Raw genomic sequence first — 24,959 nt, 5'->3', positions numbered from 1 at the left:
CCAGTGAAACTCTGATACCCATGTATGCTGCTTGTCTGACAAATATCTTCAGGAAAATGAAGTCATTAATTAAAAATCTGTTCAGAACAAAACTACTCACTGCTTCTACTAAATTTACACCCACTGGTTCAACCCAATTTCTGTTTAACGTACGTACTTTTTGGTTACTGTTTTGTCGCTATGCAGCCGCCACCACCGCTAGAGGGAGCTACAGCTCTAAAAGCTCTGCCTCCTCACACAATGATGAAATGGCTTGTTAGCTTAAAATTAATTTTTACCCAACACTGTCCATTTTATCCGGAGCAGTTGTGTATTCAATCGGTTATCTGATCAGCCAATCACGTGGCAGTAGCACAATGAATAGCATCGTGTATATACAGGTTACAAGCTAATGTTCACATCTTAAATATCTTGAATTTGATGGTCGTCAGTCTGGTTCAGGCTGAGGGGAGGGATAAATAGTAACTTCACATCAGTGATGAGTAGGTCAAAACACACTTCACCACACACTGAACATAGAGGCGGATTCTAATGTTGTAGCTCATCCACCTGAAGGTTCAGTGGACTCTGAAATGCTGTTCTGCTCACTGCCATTGTAAAGACATTATTTCAGCAACCATAGATTCCTGTTAGCTCAAATCAGTCTTGCTATCGCACCAGACCTCTCTCATCAAGGAGTTTCTACCTGCAGAACTACTGCTCACTGTATGCTTTTTCAATCATTCTGTGTAAACTCCACAGAAAGGTTTCTCTTTTCCTTCAACTGCTCTCATTAAGGGTCACCACAGTAGACCATCGCAGCCCCATATTTGATGCGGTAAAAGTTTTACACCGGATTCCCTTCCTGACTCAACCCTCCTGGGCTTAGGTGAGCCCTGATCACCTAGTATCTTGGTTGTGTCCTTGCCCAGGGATCAGGATTGTAGCCACTCAAACCTCGGTTAACAGTAACCATGTCAAGGTAATCAGATTTGTTGACAAAATGATTTGACATAAGGACAGATTTTTGACAGAGGCTCCTGACTGGTATCTGCCTGATGGAACACAGGTCTACAAGTGTTCCTAATAAAATGGACAGTCAAGACTAGTTTATTTTAAAAACAAACAAACAAACAAACAAAAACAGGTTCTTGAATGCTACAGCAAGATATTATTTAGAGTAAGGTCTGAAGGTCTAATCTGAGATCTGTTGAGGGAGATGTAAATATCTGATCTTGGACCAGCTCTTAAAAGGAATTTTGTCTAATGAACAAGCAACCTTCTGTGTCGATTCACACAGTGTGTGTGTGTGTGTGTTATGAAAGGACAAACAGTAAGAGTCTTAGTCCCAGACCAATGTTTTGAGAAAGACTTACAGGTGTGTTTTTCCCCTCCTTGGCTGTAAGGGTGGGCGTGTGTGTTTTGGTTTAAAATTTCTATTGAAGCTATGAAGACTGTGTGTGAGTGATGTTCAGGTGTGTTGGGTGCACTGACTGTATTTTAAGTTAAACTCAAATAATTTGGTGTCTAGTTGGAGTGTCTCCAGAATCATTTATTAGCATAATCCTAGGGACATCATAAAGTCTGCACAAAGAGAAAAAAAAACATTACTGTTAACGGGTAAAACCAAACGTTAATGCACATATCGTCTCATACAAACATCAGTTTGCATTTGTCCACTTTTTTTTTTTTGGCCAAAAAAAAAAAAAAAAATCAAATCCTCAGATGTGTTTTTGTTCCAAGGAGTTAAGGCAATGATCGTGAGGGACAGTTGTCTTGAGAACAGAGGCGATGATGCCAGAACCGTGCATCGTCCCTCATTTTTGTTTTAAGGTGACTCTGTTTTTATGTGTTTTAAAGACACAATCGAGGAAAGTCCTTCAGTAGACTCTAGAGACTCTGGGGTGGAGAGTGCTGCTTGGGTCATATTTTCTTTACTGTTTGTGTCAGGCTTTAAAGTCTTTGTGATTTAGCACAGAGTTTGCATGCAGCTTAGCTTATAGTTTGCATGTACTGGCCTGTGGTATTGCAGTGTGTGTGGGAACAGGACTAATCCTGTTCCATTTCCTCATTCATCTCTTGGCTTTATGCAAGGATCAACCTTGTATTCCACTATATATATATATAGAACTAGTGTAAAAAAGAAAAGGAAAAAAAAATCACTATAAAATTAAAAATGTTAAAATAAGAGTTTCCTGCAGCTTTTCATCTGCCTCCATTCTCGCTCTGTTCGGTTTTCTCATCCCTCGTCTTTCAGTCTCAGACTTGCTCCTTGTCGGCTTTCCACAGCTGCTCCTTTACTTCAGGAGGAAGTGTTTGGAACAGCTCTTCTTCCACCACCAGGCTTGAGCGCTTTAGCGCGCGGCACTCGCCCAGCTCCACCGGTAGGCCTTCTAGCCGATTGCCGCGCAGCTCCAGCTGTGTCAAAGACGTCAGCTCTCCGAAACGTGATGGCAATGCATTCAGGCAGTTGTTTCCCAGGTTTAGCGTCCGAAGCTTCTTGCACTGGAACAGCTCAGGTGGCAACGTCTCGATCTGAGAACCGAGAGAAAGAAAAGGCCTTAAACGTTAACTTTCGCTAGGTGATTTCTGACAAACCGACTGTGCAGATCAAAGAAGATTTAAGTGCTGCAAGTCAGAATTTTTATTTTGCTTGTATGATAGAGACACAATTTTTTTTTTATTTTATTCACTGTTCATATGATTTTTACAACATGCTGCACAATGTGTCTGAATGTGTTTTCACTGCATGACAGCAAATATTGTGACACTTTGGTAGAGGCCTTTATTATCTTTTCAGTAGAGATGGCCGATATCCTATAAATTGAATCCCTAATTTTTTGTGACAAAATTCGATTTTAAAAGAATTGTTTTTTAAAAAATCTAATAAAACACCAAAGACTATAGGACAGATTTTTATTTATTTATTTATTTTGAGGTGCTTTGTGTTTTGGGGAAAATCGATTTTCATTTTTCTATCGGCATAAACCACAAATTTGAATTAATCAATGATAAAACAAAAACAAAAGTGACTTTTTCTTCCTCATTTATGTCCCATTCATAATAAATAAAAAACTGATATATGCTTGGTAATATGATGTTATCTGTGTTAGACCTGCACTGACAGATTTATTTCATGTTAATAGAACTGAAAACATTCTCTTTACCTTTGCAGAAACCTGAATGTAAGTGCGATTGAGGGAAGGGACGAGGCTTCCAGTCATTGTCAATTATGCTGCTATCGGAAAGATTGTAAATCCATCTTTCCCAAAAGGAAGTTCCACATGAATGAGTTGAGAAATAAATGTGATACCCAGGTCGTAAACTCAACTTCATATACGTAGCGAAGGATATAACAGACCTTGAAACGGTTGCCAGGTGTGGTTTGTTCATATTATACAGTATACACCCTGCATAATTTGTCTGCACCTTTTTTTTGTCCTACACTGTATTGTTTGTCTTGTCCGTCTTGTCCTGCACTTTATGTATCTAGGACTATTTACTAAGTCCTTATAGCTCTGTCTTTGTTTATGTAGCACCCTGGTCCTGGAGAAACGTTGTCTCATTTCACTGTGTACTGCAACAGCTATACATGTTTTATTGAAATGACAATAAAAGCTTCTTGATAATAAATACAACAATACAGTAGAGTGTAAAGTGGAGCTCAGCTTTCCATCTATGAACCGGTGAAGGACATTACAGCCGTGTGCACGTTTCCATACAAAACCCGCTGTAGTTTATCCATTTTGTCTCATAAAAATGCTATTTCCTCTAACAAACAACTGCAATTCTGAGTCCAAGCCTTCATTTAGTAATAATGACAAACACACGTGAATAGAAAATTGGAGAAGTACGCATTTTGAAAATAAACAGTGGGATTGACTTCATCTTACCATGGGCTTTCCCACTGTCCTGTCAGAAATGTGCTGGCAGGTAGAGCGGTCACCCTAAATAGCAACCAAGTGTGAAGGAGTGCATGTGTGGAGCCCAGTGTCTCATCTTGGGTGTATTCCTGCCTCATGTCCAGTTTTACTGGGAAAAGCTCCAGAGCCACTGAAACTCTGACCAGGATAAAGCACAAGTGACCAGGATAAAGCACTTACTGATGATAAATGAATCTTTCTCTGATGACTGTGTGAATAGTCGACTGTTGCTCCTTTTCAGAAAACTTTATAAAAAGCAGGTACGGGTAGGGATTTGATAGGCAGTTGATATTTAAACAAATGCAATTCTTTCTATACTGATGAGCAACATGCCTGAAAGAAAAGTAGCATGAAGCCATAAACAGAAATTAGTGACTTAGCAAAACGCTAAGATCAACACGTACTCGCTCGTTCAGGATCGTTCTTTCCTGTGTGTGGCGTTACTGAAACCAACCAAGAAAAAAAATGGCTACGGCTTCTGGAAAAAAACAATAATTACCCAGCGTGTTTGTAGCGCATTCTGCTAATAAGGAAGACAAGAGAGTGAGTGTTGAGAGCCTGTATTTGTTGCTATTTTCTTAAGCATGCTCTGTCAGGTCTCATAAAAAATGCTATTTTCAGCAGCACACATTTCCAGACACAACCACCCACTGTTACTAACATCCTAGACCTCCTCAAGCTCAAACATAAAGAAGATCTGTAAACAGCAGGCATGCATATTCCAAACATTTCTGCATGTCCATGTTGTAGAAGCTAAATCTCTATATGCATGCGAATTTGTTGTATATGTGCGTCTAAATGTTAGCCATACATCTGATCCATTTTATTACACATTAATGAGCTTGATGAAAACATCATCCTCAGTTCATTATGATGGGTGCGTCTTTCGAGCAGAAAAAATAAAAAAAAAAAATCGAGGAGAGGCAAGAGATAAATATGTGATGAATTACATGCAGGGCTTCCCAGGGCGCAACTTAACAAGGTCAATGTTAAGTTCAAAACCTCTTGTGTAACTGTCACTCATTCTAGATGTTTGTGTACTCGAGTTACTTAGCTATAGAGGTTATAAATTCCAAACTGGTCAGCATCTTGCAACGACCTAAAAATGTACACCACAGGCTGCTAAATTTTAGATTCTGTTTAGAAAATAAACACCACTTTAACCAAAGTTCCACCAACTCTCTCTTTATCACTCTCCCACCATCACTTTCCTTCTATCCATCCCATTTATTTGTCCACCTAGCACATCCACCCATCACATTATTTGTCCACCTAGCCCATCCATCCATCACATTATTTGTCCAACTAGCCCAGGGGTCGGCAACCTTAAACACTCAAAGAGCCATTTGGACCCATTTCCCAAAAAAAAAAAAAAAAGAAAGAAAGAAAGAAAAAAAAACACACACTGAGCCACAAAACCCTTTTGACATATAAAATGAAGATAACACTGCATATATCGTTTTTTTTACCTTTATGGAAAGTGTAGAGAAAACTGTAGTGTGTTGAATTTATGAAATCAATGAACTGCTACCAAGTAAACGCAATTTTATTTCTGCAGGCAGACAACAATATTTTGAACAGTTTGAACTAACCCTATGTAAAAAGACGCTGGGATGAAGGTTACTTTCAAATAAAATGTTCAATGTCTAATTGAGTCTTTTTTAAAAACTAACTAACTAAAATAAAATAAATTTAAATTAAATTTTTATTTTCCAAATCTACAGGGAGCCGCAGCAGAGGGATGAAAGAGCCACTTGCGGCCGCGGGTTGCCGACCCCTGACCTAGCCCATCCCTCCATACATCACATTATTTGTCCACCTAGCCCATCCATCCATCCATCCCTCCATCCAATTATTTGTCCACCTAGCCCATCCCTCCCCCCATTATTTGTCCACCTAGCCCATCCCTCCCTCCCATTATTTGTCCACCTAGCCCATCCCTCCCTCCCATTATTTGTCTACCTAGCCCATCCATCCCTCCCTCCCATTATTTGTCCACCTAGCCCATCCATCCATACATCACATTATTTGTCCACCTAGCCCATCCATCCATGCATCACATTATTTGTCCACCTAGCCCATCTCTCCATACATCACATTATTTGTCCACCTAGCTCATCCATCCATACATCACATTATTTGTCCACCTAGCCCATCCATCCATGCATCACATTATTTGTCCACCTAGCCCATCTCTCCATACATCACATTATTTGTCCACCTAGCCCATCCATCCATCCATCACATTATTTGTCCACCTAGCCCATCCATACATCACATTATTTGTCCATCTAGCCCATCCATCCATGCATCACATTATTTGTCCACCTAGCCCATCTCTCCATACATCACATTATTTGTCCACCTAGCTCATCCATCCATACATCACATTATTTGTCCACCTAGCCCATCCATCCATACATCACATTATTTGTCCACCTAGCCCATCCCTCCCTCCCATTATTTGTCCACCTAGCCCATCCCTCCCTCCCATTATTTGTCCACCTAGCCCATCCCTCCCTCCCATTATTTGTCCACCTAGCCCATCCATCCATACATTACATTATTTGTCCACCTAGCCCATCCATCCATACATCACATTATTTGTCCACCTAGCCCATCCATCCATACATCACATTATTTGTCCACCTAGCCCATCCATCCATACATCACATTATTTGTCCACCTAGCCCATCTCTCCATACATCACATTATTTGTCCACCTAGCCCAATCATACATCACATGATTCGTCCACCTAGCCCATCCATCCATCAACATTACATGTCTGCCTAGCCCGTCCATCCATCCATCCCATTGTGTGTCCACCTGTCCAATCCATCCATCCATCCATCCATTATCTGTCCATCTATACTATCCATCCACGTATACCAAAGCAAACATTTTCTATCTTGCAAACAGAACGTGTAACATGCTACATTATTGAAACACATCGCAGACAAATAAATCAATAAATAAATAAGCAAGCTATGAAAACTGATGTCGGCCACACAAACTATACTACTAAGATTTTTAAGTGTTAGAGTATGTTTGTTAGATCTTGCACACTGTTATGTATTTTAGTACAGTTAACAGATATGTGCAGTAGGATGTATAGTTCTCTATAGTTTCTGTAGTAACAGGTCGTGTTGTTGGAAACTCATTATTTAAGCCTAAGGATGAGATGCTTTAAAAATATATTATTAGATTATGAAACTATCCTAAGGTGTGGATTCTTTTTATGATTAAAAAAACCCCCAAAACATACAGCTTTATTGCATGGCCATGAAGAAAACATACAAGAGCCTTGTAGCGACAGAGCTACTCTAAATAAATTCCTTTTGCTAAAATGTGTTGACCCAGGGTCAGACTTCATCTGAGAAACAATCAGAGCAGAGTTCCAACTGGGTTACACTCACCAAGAGCTCTGTTTGTGTTATATTCTGTTCCCTGTTACGCATATGTGCATATGTTTGTATTATATTAAGTACGTGTGTGGCACTCACCCTGTTTGCAGTAACAGCAAAGTACTGCAGGTTCTGCAGCTGTCCGATATCAGGGTGGATGCTGTTCAGGTTGTTGTGGCTCAAGTCGAGGAAGCGCAGCTTACGACAGAAGAACAGCTGGCTGGGGAGCTTGTCAATCTTGTTGCGGTTCAGGTAGAGGCGCTCAAGGTTGGTGAGTGCGCCTATGTGGATGGGGATGTAGGCGATCTGATTGTACCAGAGCTTCAGACACACCAGTCGGTGCAGGTGCTGGAAACTGAGGATCTCCTCGATTGTCTTTAGATTGTTGTCCTTCAGGTCGATCTCCTGCAGAAGGCAGAACAAACGAAATTCGATACAAAGCTGAAAGCACAGTCAGCCATGCGGAACGAGAAGGAAATGAATACGGCATCCTTGCTATTGTACACATAAGTGATGCAACGGTTCCAGTGACCCAAAGGTTCACAAAAAGGTTGATACAAGTGTATAACAATGAGCCTGCAATACAATCATATGTAATATTTGTAGGCATGGCATACATGAGTGGGACATGTCTTTTGAACTCAATTTGCATAGGAAGCTTAAAATGATTTATATTTATAACATCATGAGTAGGTTGTTTTCAGTTTATGGTTGGCTTTAAAGGCCTGTGGTTACTGTGTTACAAAATATTTTGCAATCAGCATGTTAGCTCACAGTCTCTCAGGCTTTATATAGAGTGCAGGAAAGAAGTATGAAATTGTGCTACAGCTGGCTGGCCAAGTACTTGGTTCTTACGCTTTCCTTACAGCAGCTTGCAGATAAATATCAAGAAAAGGTTCGATGAGATTTGTAACGATCCCATTAAATATACCAGGTGAAGAGTTTGGAAACTATTTGAGCCCAATGACAACATACAGGACAAGCGTCATTCCATCAGACACATTCTCCAGCATGTAGAACGTCATTGGGTTAAAAAAACGAAAAATAGATCAAATCCAGTCTGACACTAATTAGATAAACCAAATGTTAGAGGTGATGCAGCCTTCTCATTTGATCTGTTAGTGGCTGGGTTGGCTCTCCAAGTTGAATCGGGTCCATTGCAGTGAAAGTGTAGGATTCAGCTGCTGGACTTAGAGAGAAATACCAGCTGTATACTAAGTATATACCATATACACTTAGTTATATCTAAGAAGGTTACGAGTTCAAATCGAGCCTTTAACTGCGCATATAGAAAAGAATAAAAGAAATCTAAGTTGATCTGGATAAGGACATTTAACAAACTCCAATCAAATTGAAATTATGTAAAAATAAGTAAAAATAAGTAAAATGTCAAATCTTTATTTGTACGTCTTCTCCTGAATTTCCTTACTTCTCCAATCTGGATTTCAGGATGATTAAACTTCCATATTGTTCTAGATTGTCAAGGAACCGAAGAAAATTGTGCATAGCGTTTAAAATGGAAGAATGGATACCATGTACCACACAGAACTCTTGTTCCAGTAACTGTATTATATTAGTCTTGATGAAAGTTTGTTTCCACATGAAATTGATACCAGAGACAAGGTGAAGACGTACCTGTAGGTTGTGGAGGCTGAAAATGGAATGTGGGATGCGCTCCAGATCGCAGCGCACCAGCTCCAGCTCCGTCAGGTTCACCATCTTTTTCAGGTTGTTGAGCACCATCATCTTGGTGCCCTCGTTATTAATGGAGAGCTTCTGTAAATGCACGCCCACATCAGTCACCACCTAGAGAGAGGATTACAGCGTTGACTTAGGTTTGTAATGAATGAATATATGAATACCTGGATACAGAAGCATCTGTGAATCCATCCATACATTAAACTGAAACACATTCGAGCTATAACCAGAAGTTGGAATAATAATATCCTCCATGCAACAGGCTTACTTGAGGCAGCTTGGTGAGATTGCTCTTCAGCCGTAACACCTTGAGCCTTTTGAGCTCCCGCAGGCCGTCAATCACGATGTAGCGGTTATTGTCTGCGCTCAGGTTGCCAGTGAGGTGGAGCTCGTTAAGGTTTTTCAGGCTGTAGATCCACAGGGGAATCTCCTTGATGTCTGTGAACTTGATGTGCAGCGATGTCAGATTCTCCCGTAGACAGGCCAGAGCAGGAGCCTCGATCTTGGCTGGGGTGTGGTACAGCCAAAGCTCCTTCAGATTGGACAACTGGACAATGATGGGTGGAATGGTGACGTCTGGGATCAGCTCCAATTTCAAAACCTGAGGGATAGACACAATGGTTAACATTTAAAAGTTGCATCATAGCAAAGAACAGAAGTAGTTAACTGATGGACTGGCGGCAAGGTATTTATTGAAAAACGTACGTTTCCAGCCAGCTCATCATATCAAAAACGAGATACATACATTAAGAGAAAGCAGAATTTTCATGATCTCATTCAATTTATTTACTCACTGTAGTCTAATTAGAGAACAGAAGAATCTATGACACCAGTCACAAGTTGCTGTAAACCATAACCTCTCAAACCAATCACTTATTAAAGCATCAAAAGATAATGGTAGGCGACATTACGTCGGTTTATCTGGACGTTTGTAATGTAAACACATTTTCTGGATCTTCCGAAATTTTTTACTGAATTCCCCTGCTTTGAGGTATGAATTCAATAAGGTGATCCAAAATAAAGTTGTGTGTTACACTCACTCTCCACTTTATTAGAAACGCATGCGCATTGGTGCAGTTATCTAATCAGTTGATCAAGTGGCAGACAAATGTCATGCAAATACAGGCCAAGAGCTTCAGGTAATGTTTACAGATTGAATGAAAAAAAAAAAGTCTGATCATCTCAAATCTCCATCAAGAACATTCACAACACTTTTTTTCCCCTAATTTGCGCTATTGGGTCACCAAAAAACATCAGAAAATTCCAGTGGATCAGCATTTTCCGGAGAACTCAAACTAGCACATCTGGCACCAGGACATCTGGCACCAGGACATCTGGCACCAAAACTCATGCCAAGACACTTTTTTTTGTTGTTTGATGTCAACATTAACGGAAGCTCTTGACCTGTACTTTGTATGATTTGGTTTTGTGCAGTTGCAATTTCTATTCAGTTAAACTGCAACATAAGCAGTTTTAAATACACATTTGCAAACTGTGACAAAAAGTATGGCAGATATTTTGGGGTAAAAATGTAGTATCAGCACCTACCTCAAGCTCGAGCAGGTCGAACACCGTGTCTGGAATGCCACTAAGCATGAAAAGATGCAGCTCCTGTTTGTCTTGTGAATTCTTGGTGATCCTCTGGCGAAGCTTCTCCAACGTCCATTCGTTGTTAAGGTTGAGCTGACGCAGCTTGTTCTCGCTCACCTCAGACAGAAAGACGGCGAAGCGCTTCGAGTACAGCGGGTCGTACTGGTCGATCATGTGCAGCATGAAGGCAAAGTCGTTCTTGACGTCCGGGATGTCGCTGTAGCTGCTCTCCTCGCGGATCGACTCGAAGGAGTAGTGCTTGAGCGAGCGGCCCAGCATCCAGCACAGTGTGTACATGCAGATCAGGCCATAAATGATGACCAGTGAGATGTAGAACCAGGCCAGGATCTTGAAGAGGGTGGCCAGCGGGTGTGCACAGTAATACATTCGGTAGCCCGTGAGCCGCTCGATGTCCACTTTGCACTTCACGTCAAACGTGATGAACTGTACGTAGTATGCAGTGTAGCTGATGATCAGAATGAACTTGATGACTTTGATGATGGTCTGGCGGATGTACAGGCGGTAGACGATGTCACCCTCCTCCACGTGGATGCGAAATTTCTTTACCTGGTGAAAAGCGGGAAATTCTTACTTTTTATCCGTAAAGGGTTACATTTCATGTTTCAGAGAAACCACAAAAATTTGCCTTGAAGTTACAGTGCTTGCCTCAGACATCATGGCAAATAAATTTCCTCACAGTAAACAATCATATGGACAGTTGTGCTGTTTTTAAATCTTCCACACAAGTCCCTGTGGAAGTGGTTAGTACAATTACTGCTGCCTGAGTCATGCCGTCATCGAATGGAAAGCTAGCTTTTTACAAAGAACAGAGTTTAAGATAAAAGAATGCGATAAAGACGCTACATGTATTAATCAAATCCACAGACGACCATTTACAGTTATGAATCGCCCTGACACAGACATCTAGCCAGACAACTCCATTATTTGTAATAAGACAACAAACTTCCTCTCTAAAAATAAAGCCCTAATTTTAACTTGGTGGTATGCGAGTCCCCGCTGGGGCATTAGGGCAAGGACAGACTGAACACACCCTAACGAACCATTGTCCAAAGACATGAGAAAAAATAAACAACCGCAAGCTATTAGAAAATGGCATCTTTCTACTGCGCTGTTATGTGTCAGCAAATGCGAGCATGTGAGTGTTCAGTGCCCTTGATGGTTATTTGTAACACTGCTGAATAGGTGAAATAGAGGAAACGGACAGTGAGATGATCTAACTCAAATGATTCACTCAGCAGTTTCACTTTGTCTTTTTCTTTAGGGTTAAAATATGAATTTATGAATATGAATGAATTATATATAATCGCATACACACAGTTATCACCATTTTATAGAACCGATGGCCAAAACAATAACCAATCTGAATGGCTCTTTAGACACAAACCTTCTCGAAAAGCGCCTTAGCCTGCTCGCCTTCTTTCTTGTCAAGTACTCCGGTCTCAGAGCGGTCGACGATGCCTTGCTCGATTCGCGACTTGGTGCGCTGTAGCATCGGTATGCTGGCTTCCACGTCCTGATCGCTCACGCTGGACGCTTTCTTCTTGTCGTTAGCATTGTTTAGATCGTCATTTTTGCCTGTCGGTTTGGTGTCGGTTTCCTCGGCCACGGTCTCAGATAAGGCTCGTGTGGTCCACGGTGAGTCAAAGCATTTGAGTAGGATGGAGACAAAGTGCTCAAGCTTTGAGCTGGTGCGTGGAAACTTGAACCAGAAGTTGCTGCATGCCAGTAACACCAGCGTGTGCAGCAGCACCAGATACGGGAAGTACTTGGCAAACCAGTGCAGTTTGTGCTCGTAGCACACGGCGTCCACATAGTTATACTGGTGTCGGTCTAACTCGTACTGGATGCCGCGCGGCTCGGGCCGAGGAACGGTGGTGCTGGTGTTTAGTGGCTCGCAGTGTCCATCTACCACCCACTTGCATGGCAGACAGATCATCTTGTCCTGGGTCACCTAAAGCCAAGAGAGAGTAGGTTAGAGCAGTCGTTATCTCCCGTTAACTCCTCTTCATTAGAAGTGAGAAATTGTTCTGCCGAACAATATAAAGACAATTTATTGTCCAACAGTTATGGTTCACTATAAATGATAGAGAATTTAATTACTAGTGATTTTTACTTGCCGTCCTAAATTTTAAAGGTAATTTAAAAAAATTACATGATTAAATGCCAACCAAGCAACCTGTACATTCATGTTAATGACCTTTTCTTGTCACACAAGCTCTGCATCAGATCACCTGTATTAAACAAAAGCCACCCCCTGCACCTTTTTTCCCCCCGATGCCTGTTTTGAACTGAAACAAGCTCGCTGGCTCACTCTGCTGCCAGTCACTGGGCTGATGAGTTTCCTTTAGTTTAGCATCATTTACATATTGGCTGAGAATCTGCAACAATAACTTCAATGGTTTATGCAGCTGCTGAACTAAAGCCAGTTTTTCCCCTTCATCTCTGCAGCAGTATTTACAGCATCTGGACTCCAGTCTGCCCAGCAGAAGACTAAACTAAGCTTGATAAAAATCTAAAGGAGACTCCCTGATAGGTCAGATGAGGTGAGGTCTAGAGAGGGCATTAACTTTCAGACACCCGGCAGGGAGCTGAGGATTACAGGCCAGAACACCTTGTCCTGGGTTATCTGAGACCAAAAGTGCAATCACTTAGTCTCTCCCTTTCGCTCTGTGTGACTCCCAAGTGTCTCCCTTTCACTCCGCGCATCTCTCTCTGTCTGTCTTTCCGTCCATGTGCAGCTCTCTTTGTCTGCCTGGATCTTATGTCTCTCTCCCCCTCGTGCTCCCTCATCTTGGCCGTTCCCCCCCCCACTTCTGTTGCTCAAGCTTATCTCTTCAGCTCATCAACAAGCCATCAAGTGGTTCATATGGGTGTGGAAGAGCAAGAAAACCACTAAGAGCTACGGATGTGTCCATCCGAGAGGTAGAAGTGACTGTTTCCCTTAAATAATGTGCAGATGATGAACAACTACGTTTAAGGGCAACCAAAGTGCTACAGTGCTTCCATCAACTGCATATTCCCTCCAACTCCAGTGTGCTTGTCTCTTTAATTTGCTTGACATGGCAGTGCTGTCTCTTTTTAGATTAAGGGATAGAAAAGCAGACCTGCAGTGTGCCCCCGAACACAGCGATCATCAGCATGACGATGGATATGTAGTCGGTGAAAACGTCCCACCATGGCTTCAGGATACGATACGCCGGCTGCGTCTCAGCAAAATAACGCAACTCGGTTACGGGAATCATGATGGCTTACCTGAGAGAGAGAGAGAGAGAGAGAGAGAGAATGGAGAGAGAGAGTCATGAATGTAGATCTTTAAAGAGACAAAACTGAATATCAATTCAAAAAAAATTCAGCGACAGTGGTGAGAAAAAAAGGGAACCTCAGCCTCATCTGGGAGACACCGGATAGTGCAAATATAAAATAATTTCCCCATCTATAACTGAACAATTTGAGTAAAAAAAGGAACCAAAACATATGCATACAATGTATACACACACACAATATATATATATATAGGGGAAAATATCATTGCGATTATTGAGGTCAATATTGCGATTGCAATATAATAAACAAATGGTATCATGAGTCAACTTGCTTGGTTCTCAAGGAATATGCACACACGGATTACTGATAATGAAATTTGTATTTCTAAACTCAAACTAGCAACAACAAACAAATGCAAAACGTTTTCAAATTAAAATATAAAATAACACATTAATGCTGATTAATGAAAAGTATATACACACACACACACACAGTAAATTACCAACTTAAATTTATACAGTTAAAGTTATGCATGGTATTGCACACACCATTATTGATAATATTTGGAGCAATATTACATGTAATTATTAAACTTGATTCCCTTACATATACATTTGCTTTTAAGCCTAATTATTAATTTTGATTATGATGTGATTGTGATAGGGGAGTTTTTTCTGTCACCACTTTTGAATAAGAAACAATATCAAGGCTATAAAACTTGTCAAAACTCCACAAATCACAAAAGTATCAGTGAGAAGTTGAGAACACTCGTTTAAACAGTGCATACACTCGAACTTGACTGCACATCACATGTTTTACTTTATTGATACTGCTTTTAATCGTAATGTAAAGACCGGACTTTGGGACATAAGCTGTCATGTACAATAAAAGCACCTGCGCAGCGACAGGAAATATCATTTAACACAAAAAGCCGTCTAGACGGTGGACTGGCGCTCAGGATTTTTTTTTTTTTTTTCTTGTAGCACATAATTTGGGTCTAGGGTCTGGGTCTGATAAACAGAACACATTCACCTGGTTTATTTCTGCTGTTCTACTAAGGATAGCTTAAACATTTGGGTGTGAAGTAGACATGCTGGGAAGTTCCCTGTTACTAACTAATTATCCAGAAACCATGCTATGTTTTGTCCCAGTATCCCAGTGGGCTGTGTAAGAAATAACAGTATGCACCCGGATTCTACTCTAAGGTACATGTCGGAAAGAGCTCATTCCTAAAAAGACTTAAGTATAATAAGGTAATACGTTTAGAACTCTAAATTAATAAAGCTTGACACAGATAGCATATCGGAAATGGCAATAGGGATTTAAGTGCTGTGGTGGCAATCTCAGGGTATTCCGCCATGACTTTAATCCAGAACACCGGCAGTGTTTCTAACTTTCTAACAACGTCTGTTTCGTACTCATTTTTTTCTAATTCGTGTTAAACACGAGAAAGTACCGGTGAACAGAGAGAAGAGCGACACACCTTCTCTCCACCAAAGCTACACCACCACTGCCGCTTGCAGCCACTCAGCTCCAGACATCACCAAAACCCGCCCCGATATCACAATAGACAACAATGTGTATCCCAGCCATTTGGGAGTAGTACTTTGTGGTTACACAGTATAAAATGCTTGAGCGTGATTTGTCCTGTGTTCTTACTGACTCTGATGAACCCAAAGTACTTTGTCTTGCAGGATGGACATCAGGAGCTTTTTACACCTGATCACTTCTTGCGTTTTCAGTGATCCAGATAGCTATCAAATCGTAAAAAGGCCAGGTGTAAATGCCCTCTGAAACGCTTTCGAGACAGATATAAATCTGGTCGTTCAAACCACTTCAGGTGGTGGTCTGGGGCGCATTCCGGATGAAACTGGACAGGTGTTAATGAATGTGGTTGTTTAAGCCACATACGTCAGCGCTATACTCCTCCCACGCATACACCCGAGCGTGTTCCATTTCAATTACCCCGAAAATGAGGTAAAATATATTTGCATTTTGGGCGGGAGTAGAAAGATCAGATTGATATCCGATTTGCCAAGACGCATTTATGTGGCCTAATGTAAATGGAACAGCTTTAACAAATCAGATAGCTATCGGATCAGAGAAAACACATGAAGTGACCAGGTGTAAAAAGCCTCTTATTGTCTTTAAAACAACAATTCCCATATAGCACTGAAGTCACCACTGATATCATCTGTCAAATTATAAACACACACACGTGTCGCTAACACAAGACTAAAAGCATCCACCTCATCCAGATGCTATTAACACACTTGCTATTGTTTATTTAATTATCCAGCAACAAGTCCATTACGGAGGGCACTCGATTCACTTTACCATCAATTACACACCGTACTTTATCTATTTAAATCCTAGGAAGTGGATAGCTTGTTTACAACAGGGCCAAGTTATAAGAATAGTGGCCATACAAATAGAAATTTTCAGGGGATACATTTACAATCAATAAATGCAACATTATGTAACTACTTTAGTTAAGTGCTGATATTCATGGTCTCGAATGCTAAATAAAGCCTAATGCTTACGAGAATCGTGATGTGATATTTTTGTCCTGTTGCCCACCGCTAATTGTGTGCATGAGCTTTCCGTGCGTTAACATCCAGTTCGACTGAACAAAAATGAAAAACTGCCGTGTGTGTGTTATAGCCTGTTTACATAGGTCGTGCACTCCTACGTCAGAGGTATATAAAGCCTCTGATGTATGTGTGCAAATGTAGGTGAGTCATGGACACAGGTGTGTGTATATAAATGTGCACATGCAGGGATACAACCTTTTAACAGTTGTACAGTACAGTACTGTACAGTTACCTTGAACTTAAATGGTCAATTATGCTGCTTCAATAAAGCATCAGGAATGATTTGTTTGCTTTTCAAAAGAGAATGCACACGCGCGCACACACCTTCAGATATAGACAAAAGTACAACACTGTAAATGGCAGCATAGCAGTGTGTGTGTAGACAAGGTATGTGGGAAAGACTGTAAAATCAGCAGTAAAGTCTGAAGTGTGTGTGTGTGAGAGAGAGAGAGGCTGTAAAGGTTAAGTATGAAATAAAGACTGTGTGCTTGTGTGTCAGTAAGTCTGTAATTCAGAACAGCTCTGTGCTCGCCTTCTCTACCCACAATGCATCGCCAGAAACCCAATTTAGCATCAACAGCTATGCCATTAAACCGGAGGCTTCGACCAATTACAGCATTGCTTCCGCTCCCTCCCATTGCACACATGTATGTTCACACACCCACATGAGAGAAATTCCAGCTGAATCTCATTTAGTCACAATCAAGCTTTGTTTGAGGAAATGGCACGTGCTCATTACGAGACATCTGCTGTGTTCCAATCCCAACTGATGAACAACCCTATTTTGGTGCTGTTGGGCCATCTTTTTAGGACCTTCCAAACTGAAGAAGTGATAAACGGCATTCTATTCAAAAGTAGCCTGATTATTTCGGATCCCCTACAGAGGTGGACTCTCGTTCAGGTAGCAGGGCATAGTAAGGATCGCTTTAGAATGGAACACTGCCATTGAGCATCAAGCCTGTGATCAGATGGCAGACATGCAAATAAGCAGTGTGTGGAGTTAATGGGAGCTCCGAGATCCTTCACATTCTCATCAAATGCTTCAAAAAACACAGACTAGGTAACTTAACACATCTCAGCGATGCGAGTTCTTTTAAAAGCCAGCAGTGTACATCAGAGGTGTGTCTCTCTCTTTTTTTTTTAAATGTCATTTTATGTAAAAGGTCACATGATGCTTAAGGCTGGATTAGTCTTGCTTTTGATTATGAATACCTGAATACAGTTGTTGCTGCTTTTACTCTGTGGTTTTTAGGAGCAGCCAGAAATGAATGCTGTGAGCCCATGTGATGTAACAACACATGGACACATGGTGCTGTACAGCCCCAGCTGTTTATATTATTGTGTTGCATCTTATTCTAGACTTTTAGCCTTGAAACCTAACGCAAGGACTGTTTTGTGCGGCAGTGATCTGGGATTTTTTAAATCGATTCATATTTTTTTGTATGTACATAAAGACATACCCACCCACACACACACTAAATTATTACTAAGGAAGTCTTTTTGTCAGCAGCCTTTTTTCACCTCGAATCTTTCACAAAGACAGCTGGTCGAATGCAGTTACTATATCGAATCAATGTTCACAGATTTAGTAGAATTTAGTAGTAGAATTAGAAGTAAAGTCTAAATTGTAACATGGGAAACGTTGGAGAAGATTCCTACAGGTGCCAAGCTTTAATCAAGCTCTGATAAATTATCTAAAGCTTTGAATCAATGCTTCCAATCAATGCTTCCAATTAGATGATGGGCTTCTTTATAATGGTTGTCAGGTCCTGCTAAATATCAACACCCTTTATTTATGTACACGCTAAAACCTTTATGACACACACCCTATTTTGATGGACAGTTAAGCTAGTCCTGCCATTCTGAAAGACTTTAAAAGGTTGCGGCTTTACAAAGTTGATCTCAGCCGGCAAACGGAAGCAATTCAGATGAAGTACAACTAGCCATTAACTGGAACGTGTAAAGGCAGTTACGCAGAAAGCTATTTCTGCCCTGCAATGTGGTTGCCAGTTTGAAGCGGCTAAATTACTCTCAGATGCCCACAGCCTGATTCATCCTGGACAATGTGTGTGTGTGTTTCATTCGAGCACACTGCTTCCTCTAAATGAATGCTTTACTTGATGAGCTGACTGGAGGAAAGGATCAGACATGACCAGCACATCCCACCCACCCCACACTGATGGACTTATGGCTGTAAAAACAAGAAAAGAAACTTTTGCAATACAGATCGGCAACAGCAATAGGAAGACGTGAGTCATTTAGATGACGTTTTAAAACGGAGATGCACAGAGTTCCATTCAATAACAGAATGAAAGAGAGGAAAAGCAAATCCTGAAGATTATTAAGACGAAGGTCAAGAGAAACAAAGAGTGTTGAACAGCCTTAAAAACAATGATGTAGAAAGCCTACAAGGGTTTTGGGGAGAATAGAAGCCCTCCCAAGCTGTAATCAAGGCCAAAAAGGTTTCATTTTGTTCTTGTGGATCCAGTTAGTAATTGTTGCACACACAAAAGAGATTCATCTACTCTATATAATCAGCTTCTATGTAAATGTTATCTGTTTATTCTAATTAACCAACTGGGTCTTGAAACATGTTCTTTCTCTCTTCAATCAACAAGGAGCAACATGGCAGTGTTACACACCAGGAGAAAAGTGCAGTCTCTTCCGCAAAAGCTCTTCCACATAAGAGGGTAGATGTGTACTTTAGGAAAGACCCCTCAACACTACTCCCCCTCACAATATCCAACAGCCTGGTGTCATCTGTAGAAGCCTTCAAGTTTATGTTGCACTCCCATTTCAGGTCTTGAGAAATGGTAGTGCAACATAAACTCTTATCAAAAAGGCCCAGCAGAGGATGTACTTTCTACACCAATTAAGGAAGTATGGTTTGCCACAGGAGCTGTTGATGCTGTTCTACACCACAGTCATTTAATCTCGCACATCCATCACCACCTGGTTTGGTACAGCAACAAAACAAGACAATGACAGACTGCAACACACAGTAAAAACAGCAGAAAAAATAATTGGTGCCCCCCTGCCCGCTCCCCAGGACTTGTACCATACAAGAACCGGAAACGGGGCAGGAAAAATCACCAGACAATTCACACCCTGGACACAACCTCTTTCAGCTCCTTCCTTCTGGCAGAAGCTACATATATTTGCTTACTAAAACTGCCAGACATAGGAACAGTTTCTTTCCCCAAGCAATCACCCTAGATTAACAACTAGCCGTAATTATATTCCCTGCTTCATAGCTATAAGTACTGCATTATCAGAACTGTCTTGTCTTGTATAGTGTTATGTCTGTACTTTTGAGAGTCACAAACAGCTGGAACCAAATTTCGTGTGTGTGTTAACACACTTGGCCAATGCACCTGATTCTGATTCTGATACATGCTGTGACAGATGTGCGCAGTTGTTTAGTGTCAGCATGCCGTCTCTCACACCCTCATGCTACTTTCACTAATTAGAGTGATTTACAGCGACCAGATGTTTGTGTGACAAATGATGTGACTAAGAGAGGAAACTAACTTTATACAAATATGAGTGATTTGGTACAGTAGAGCACATGTGATCCGTGGCAAAGATCACGCACTGCTTCATCTGAAAGCATCCTCAAAGAAAACTTTGTCAGAAGTGCAATGCTAGATGTCACTCACTGAAGTTTATTACAGTATTTATGAATGTCTCCTGGAGACATGTGTGAACATAGCCTGAGGCCATATTTTTGCTTTCCTTATTTGCCCCCATGCTGTGGCATTGTCACTATTTAAACTCATGATCAAAGACTGAATGCTGTTCTGCTACACAATTCAGAAACCAAGCATATACTGTATGAAAAAAAAGAGAAATTAAAAGTGATTATACAATTGAGGTGAATCAGTTCCGATTGTGTGGAATCGACTCATGAGCTTAGGGTTTGACTCGTAAAAGTCGATGCTTTGCATTTGGTTCCCAGCACCAAAAAATAATGTTATTTCTTTTTATTTGTTATTTTAATGCTTCCTTAGATAAATCTGCATTCTAAACCTTTTTTTTTATTTATCCAAAGTTCAATTTAAAGATCCATGATTGGTTGATGCAGCACTAGGAGGTCTGCACGTCCCTGCAGCTACAAGCTAGTTTAGATTTAGAAGTCATTTTGTTTAACCAAAAACGCAGTCATGGCTTTTCCTGACAATTACACTGATTAGCAGATCCGTGATAAAAGCAGTTCACAGAGTAAATGTGAGACAGAATGTAGTACTGATTCACAGCATGGCTGAATCTAAGGTCTAACAATACAAACGATTCTAAGCCAACAATTTTTCTGATTGCAAACATTTGCCAAACATTTATTGAGCCCTGAATACAGCCATTTGCACCAAGGTTTTTTTTTTTTTAAGAAATAGACAAGAAGTGTGGGGGGATGGAGTTAAGTAAAAAAAAAAAGAGAAAAAAAAAGAGAAAAAAAAAGAGATGAAACATCAAAAACGAATGAGAAAGAGGAAGTGAGACTTGGTGAGATGCTGTTGGTGTGAAACTGTATGAATGTGTGAGAGATCATGGAGTCAGGAAAAGTGACTCAGCACAGACAGAACGACGTCTCTAAGCCAACTCATTATCCCACACACACGATCATTCTGATTGTAGAGCTGAAGGCTTGTTTTACCTCACAATGCTAATGCTGCCAAGATGGAGGAAACAGTGGTGGAAAAATGGAGCGTGACTGCAAGCTGCCGTGTGCAGTTAGATTGTCTGTTAGCTACAACCCGTATTCTCAAGTATTTTAATTTGAAATCCCTACAAATAAATAGGTGTGTGTATAACAAAAAATATGAGCTAGTAAGGGGACAGCAAATATTTTTACACAGACGCTCTTCTTTTTGTGCGTATGTGTGTCTCTGTCTGTGTGTAGTCAATCTCTGGGCGGCTCCTTTTTCAGCACAACTGCAGGCTAATCACACTATTTGGGGTGGGGATTCAGTAATCAGGCAAACAAACACAGGAACACATGCACGCACACATATCTAGAGACAGACACCCAGACACCCACATTTCTACACAAACACACCTCTCTCTGTAGCCATAAAACTGTTCCACTTCCCAGTGCTTCTTAATTTAATTCAATTCCAGTCAGTTCATTGTGCTTTACTGGCAATGAGGTGTGTGTGTGTGCGCTGATAAAGCTCAGCTTACAGTGTGTGTAAGTTATAACACAAGTCTGTTTTCGTCTCTTGTCCATCTGTTTGTATCACTCTCTCTCCCATTCTGTCTGAGGACCTACCCCATTGTGTCTCTCCTTCTTTCTACTAGTCGGTCTTATCCTCTCTGCTTCTGTCTACAGTACCTCTCCTTCACCATGTCAGTCACCTTCTATGTTCCTTTACCTCGGTCTGTCTGTTCCTCTCTGCTTCTGTCTACTTCTCCCTCTCTAACACAGTCACCCTATCTGTCCGTCTCTAGCCCTTGACCTCTGTCTCTCTCTGCCTATTCTCCCTCTCTGTCTCCACCTAAATGATTCTGTCTCTCTCCCCTTCTAACACCAGCCGGACACACACACACACGCACGGGGACACACACACGCACGGGGGGACACACACACACACGGGGACACACACACACACGGGGACACACGAGGACACACACACACGCACACACACGGGGACACACACACGCACACACACGGGGGGACACACACGCACACACACGCACACACGGGGGGACACGCACACACACGCACACACACGGGGGGACACGCACACACACGGGGGGACACGCACACACACGGGGGGACACGCACACACACACGGGGGGACACGCACACACACACGGGGGGACACGCACACACACGGGGGGACACGCACACACACGGGGGGACACGCACACACACGGGGGGACACGCACACACACGGGGGGACACGCACACACACGGGGGGACACGCACACACACGGGGGGACACGCACACACACGGGGGGACACGCACACACACGCGCACACAGGCACACACACGGGGGGGACACACACGCACACACTCACGGGGGGACGCACACACACACACACACGGGGGGGGACACACACACACGGGGGGGGGGGGACACACGCGGGGGGGACACACGCACACACACACACGGGGGGGGGACACACACACGCACACACACGGGGGGGACACACACACCCCCCCCCACACACACGGGGGGGGACACCCCCACCCCCACACACACGGGGGGGGACACACACACGCGCACACACACGGGGGGGCACACACACACGCGCACACACACGGGGGGGGACACACACGCACACGGGGGGGCACACACACGCACACGCACACGGGGGGGGGGAAACACACGCACACACACACGGGGGGGACACACACACGCTCACACACACGGGGGGGGGGACACACACACGCTCACACACGGGGGGGGGACACACACACGCACACACACGGGGGGGGGGACACACACGCGCAGGGGGGACACACACGCGCACACACACGGGGGGGGGACACACGCACACACACGGGGGGCCACACACACGCACACACACGGGGGGGGACACGCACACACACGGGGGGGGACACCCACACACACACGGGGGGGGACACGCACACACACACGGGGACACACACACACACACACACACACACGCACACACACGGGGGGGACACACACGCACACACACACACGCACACACGGGGGGGGACACACACGCACACACGGGGGGGGGGACACACACGCACACACGGGGGGGGGACACACGCGCACACACGGGGGGGGGACACACGCACACACACGGGGGGACACGCACACACACGCACACACACGGGGGGACACGCACACACACGAACACACACGGGGGGACACGAACACACACACGGGGGGACACGCACACACACACGGGCGGACACGCACACACACACGGGGGGACACGCACACACACACGGGGGGACACGCACACACACGGGGGGACACGCACACACACGGGGGGACACGCACACACACGGGGGGGACACGCACACACACGGGGGGACACGCACACACACGGGGGGACACGCACACACACGCGCACACAGGCACACACACGGGGGGGACACACACGCACACACACACGGGGGGACACACACACACACACACACACGGGGGGGGACCCACACACACACACACACGGGGCGGGACACACACACACACACACACGGGGGGGGACACACACACACGGGGGGGGGACACACGCGGGGGGGACACACGCACACACACACACGGGGGGGGGGGGACACACACACCCCCACACACGGGGGGGACACACCCACGCGCGCGCACACACACGGGGGGGGACACACACACGCGCGCACACACACGGGGGGGGACACACACACGCGCGCACACACACGGGGGGGGACACACACACGCGCACACACACGGGGGGGGACACACACGCACACGGGGGGGCACACACACGCACACGCACACGGGGGGGGGGGAAACAAACGCTAACACACACGGGGGGGACACACACACGATCACACACACGGGGGGGGACACACACACGCTCACACACGGGGGGGGACACACACGCGCACACACACGGGGGGGGGACACACACGCGCACACACACGGGGGGGACACACACGCGCACACACACGGGGGGGGACACACGCACACACACGGGGGGGCCACACACGCACACACACGGGGGGGAACCGCACACACACACGGGGACACACACACACACACACACGGGGACACACGCACACACACGCACACACACGGGGGGGACACACACGCACACACACACACGCACACACGGGGGGGGACACACACGCACACACGGGGGGGGGGACACACGCACACACGGGGGGGGACACACGCGCACACACGGGGGGGGACACACGCGCACACACGGGGGGGGGACACACACGCGCACACACGGGGGGGGGACACACACGCGCACACACGGGGGGGGCACACACACGCACACACGGGGGGGGGACACACACGCACACAAGATTTAAGACAACCTTCTCTCTCTCTTTAGTACCTGAAGTCAGGGGAAATAAACCCCTGCATGAAGACACACAGAAGTCTTCACACAGCAGTGAAAAGAGCTGCTTTGTTTGAGGACATTCCTGTGTGTCCGTCTTCTTTATGTCAGTCTCAGACACTCCACCCACAGACCGTCTGATGAACGCTGAACACGCCGAGTGTTTTACTGTCACACAAACAACCAGACCTTCTGGGGATGTTTACAATGGGCCTAAAACAGAGTGCGTGTGCGTGTGTGCGCATGTGCGTCTGCACATGCTTTTCTAGCTGAACTCATTCCAGTTATCATACTTTGATAAATGAAGAAAAATTCTCTTTAATCGTGTTAAATATTAGAGCTGATGCTTAGTTCTCACGTTTCTGTACTTTAGACCCATAAAAACACACACATACTCACTCATACTCATACACACTCTCCATTGCCGGAATTTTTTTTCTCTCCATCTCACACATTCTAACT

The 24,959-nt window shown here is 43.7% G+C and overlaps 1 protein-coding gene across 1 annotated transcript in view; it reads right to left on the bottom strand.

The window, feature by feature from the left end:
• Nucleotides 1–1,510: 1,510 nt before the first annotated feature.
• lrrc8aa (leucine rich repeat containing 8 VRAC subunit Aa) overlaps nucleotides 1,511–24,959 on the bottom strand; it is a 29,610-nt gene continuing 6,161 nt past the window's right edge. Inside the window, exons 2-8 of the mRNA XM_027132569.2 lie at nucleotides 13,721–13,868; nucleotides 12,001–12,567; nucleotides 10,554–11,162; nucleotides 9,274–9,606; nucleotides 8,943–9,113; nucleotides 7,407–7,712; nucleotides 1,511–2,514 (exon numbers count right to left, since the gene is read on the bottom strand). Of these exons, the coding sequence (XP_026988370.1) occupies nucleotides 2,239–2,514; nucleotides 7,407–7,712; nucleotides 8,943–9,113; nucleotides 9,274–9,606; nucleotides 10,554–11,162; nucleotides 12,001–12,567; nucleotides 13,721–13,858 (2,400 nt within the window). The 5' untranslated portion in view covers nucleotides 13,859–13,868 and the 3' untranslated portion in view covers nucleotides 1,511–2,238. The remainder of the gene's footprint in view (nucleotides 2,515–7,406; nucleotides 7,713–8,942; nucleotides 9,114–9,273; nucleotides 9,607–10,553; nucleotides 11,163–12,000; nucleotides 12,568–13,720; nucleotides 13,869–24,959) is intronic.

This window comes from Tachysurus fulvidraco, chromosome 21 (assembly GCF_022655615.1).
Source record: "Tachysurus fulvidraco isolate hzauxx_2018 chromosome 21, HZAU_PFXX_2.0, whole genome shotgun sequence".
NCBI classification, from domain to species: domain Eukaryota; kingdom Metazoa; phylum Chordata; class Actinopteri; order Siluriformes; family Bagridae; genus Tachysurus; species Tachysurus fulvidraco.
The sequence above is the reverse complement of the archived record's forward strand: the minus strand, read 5'-3'. Positions and strand labels throughout refer to the sequence as shown.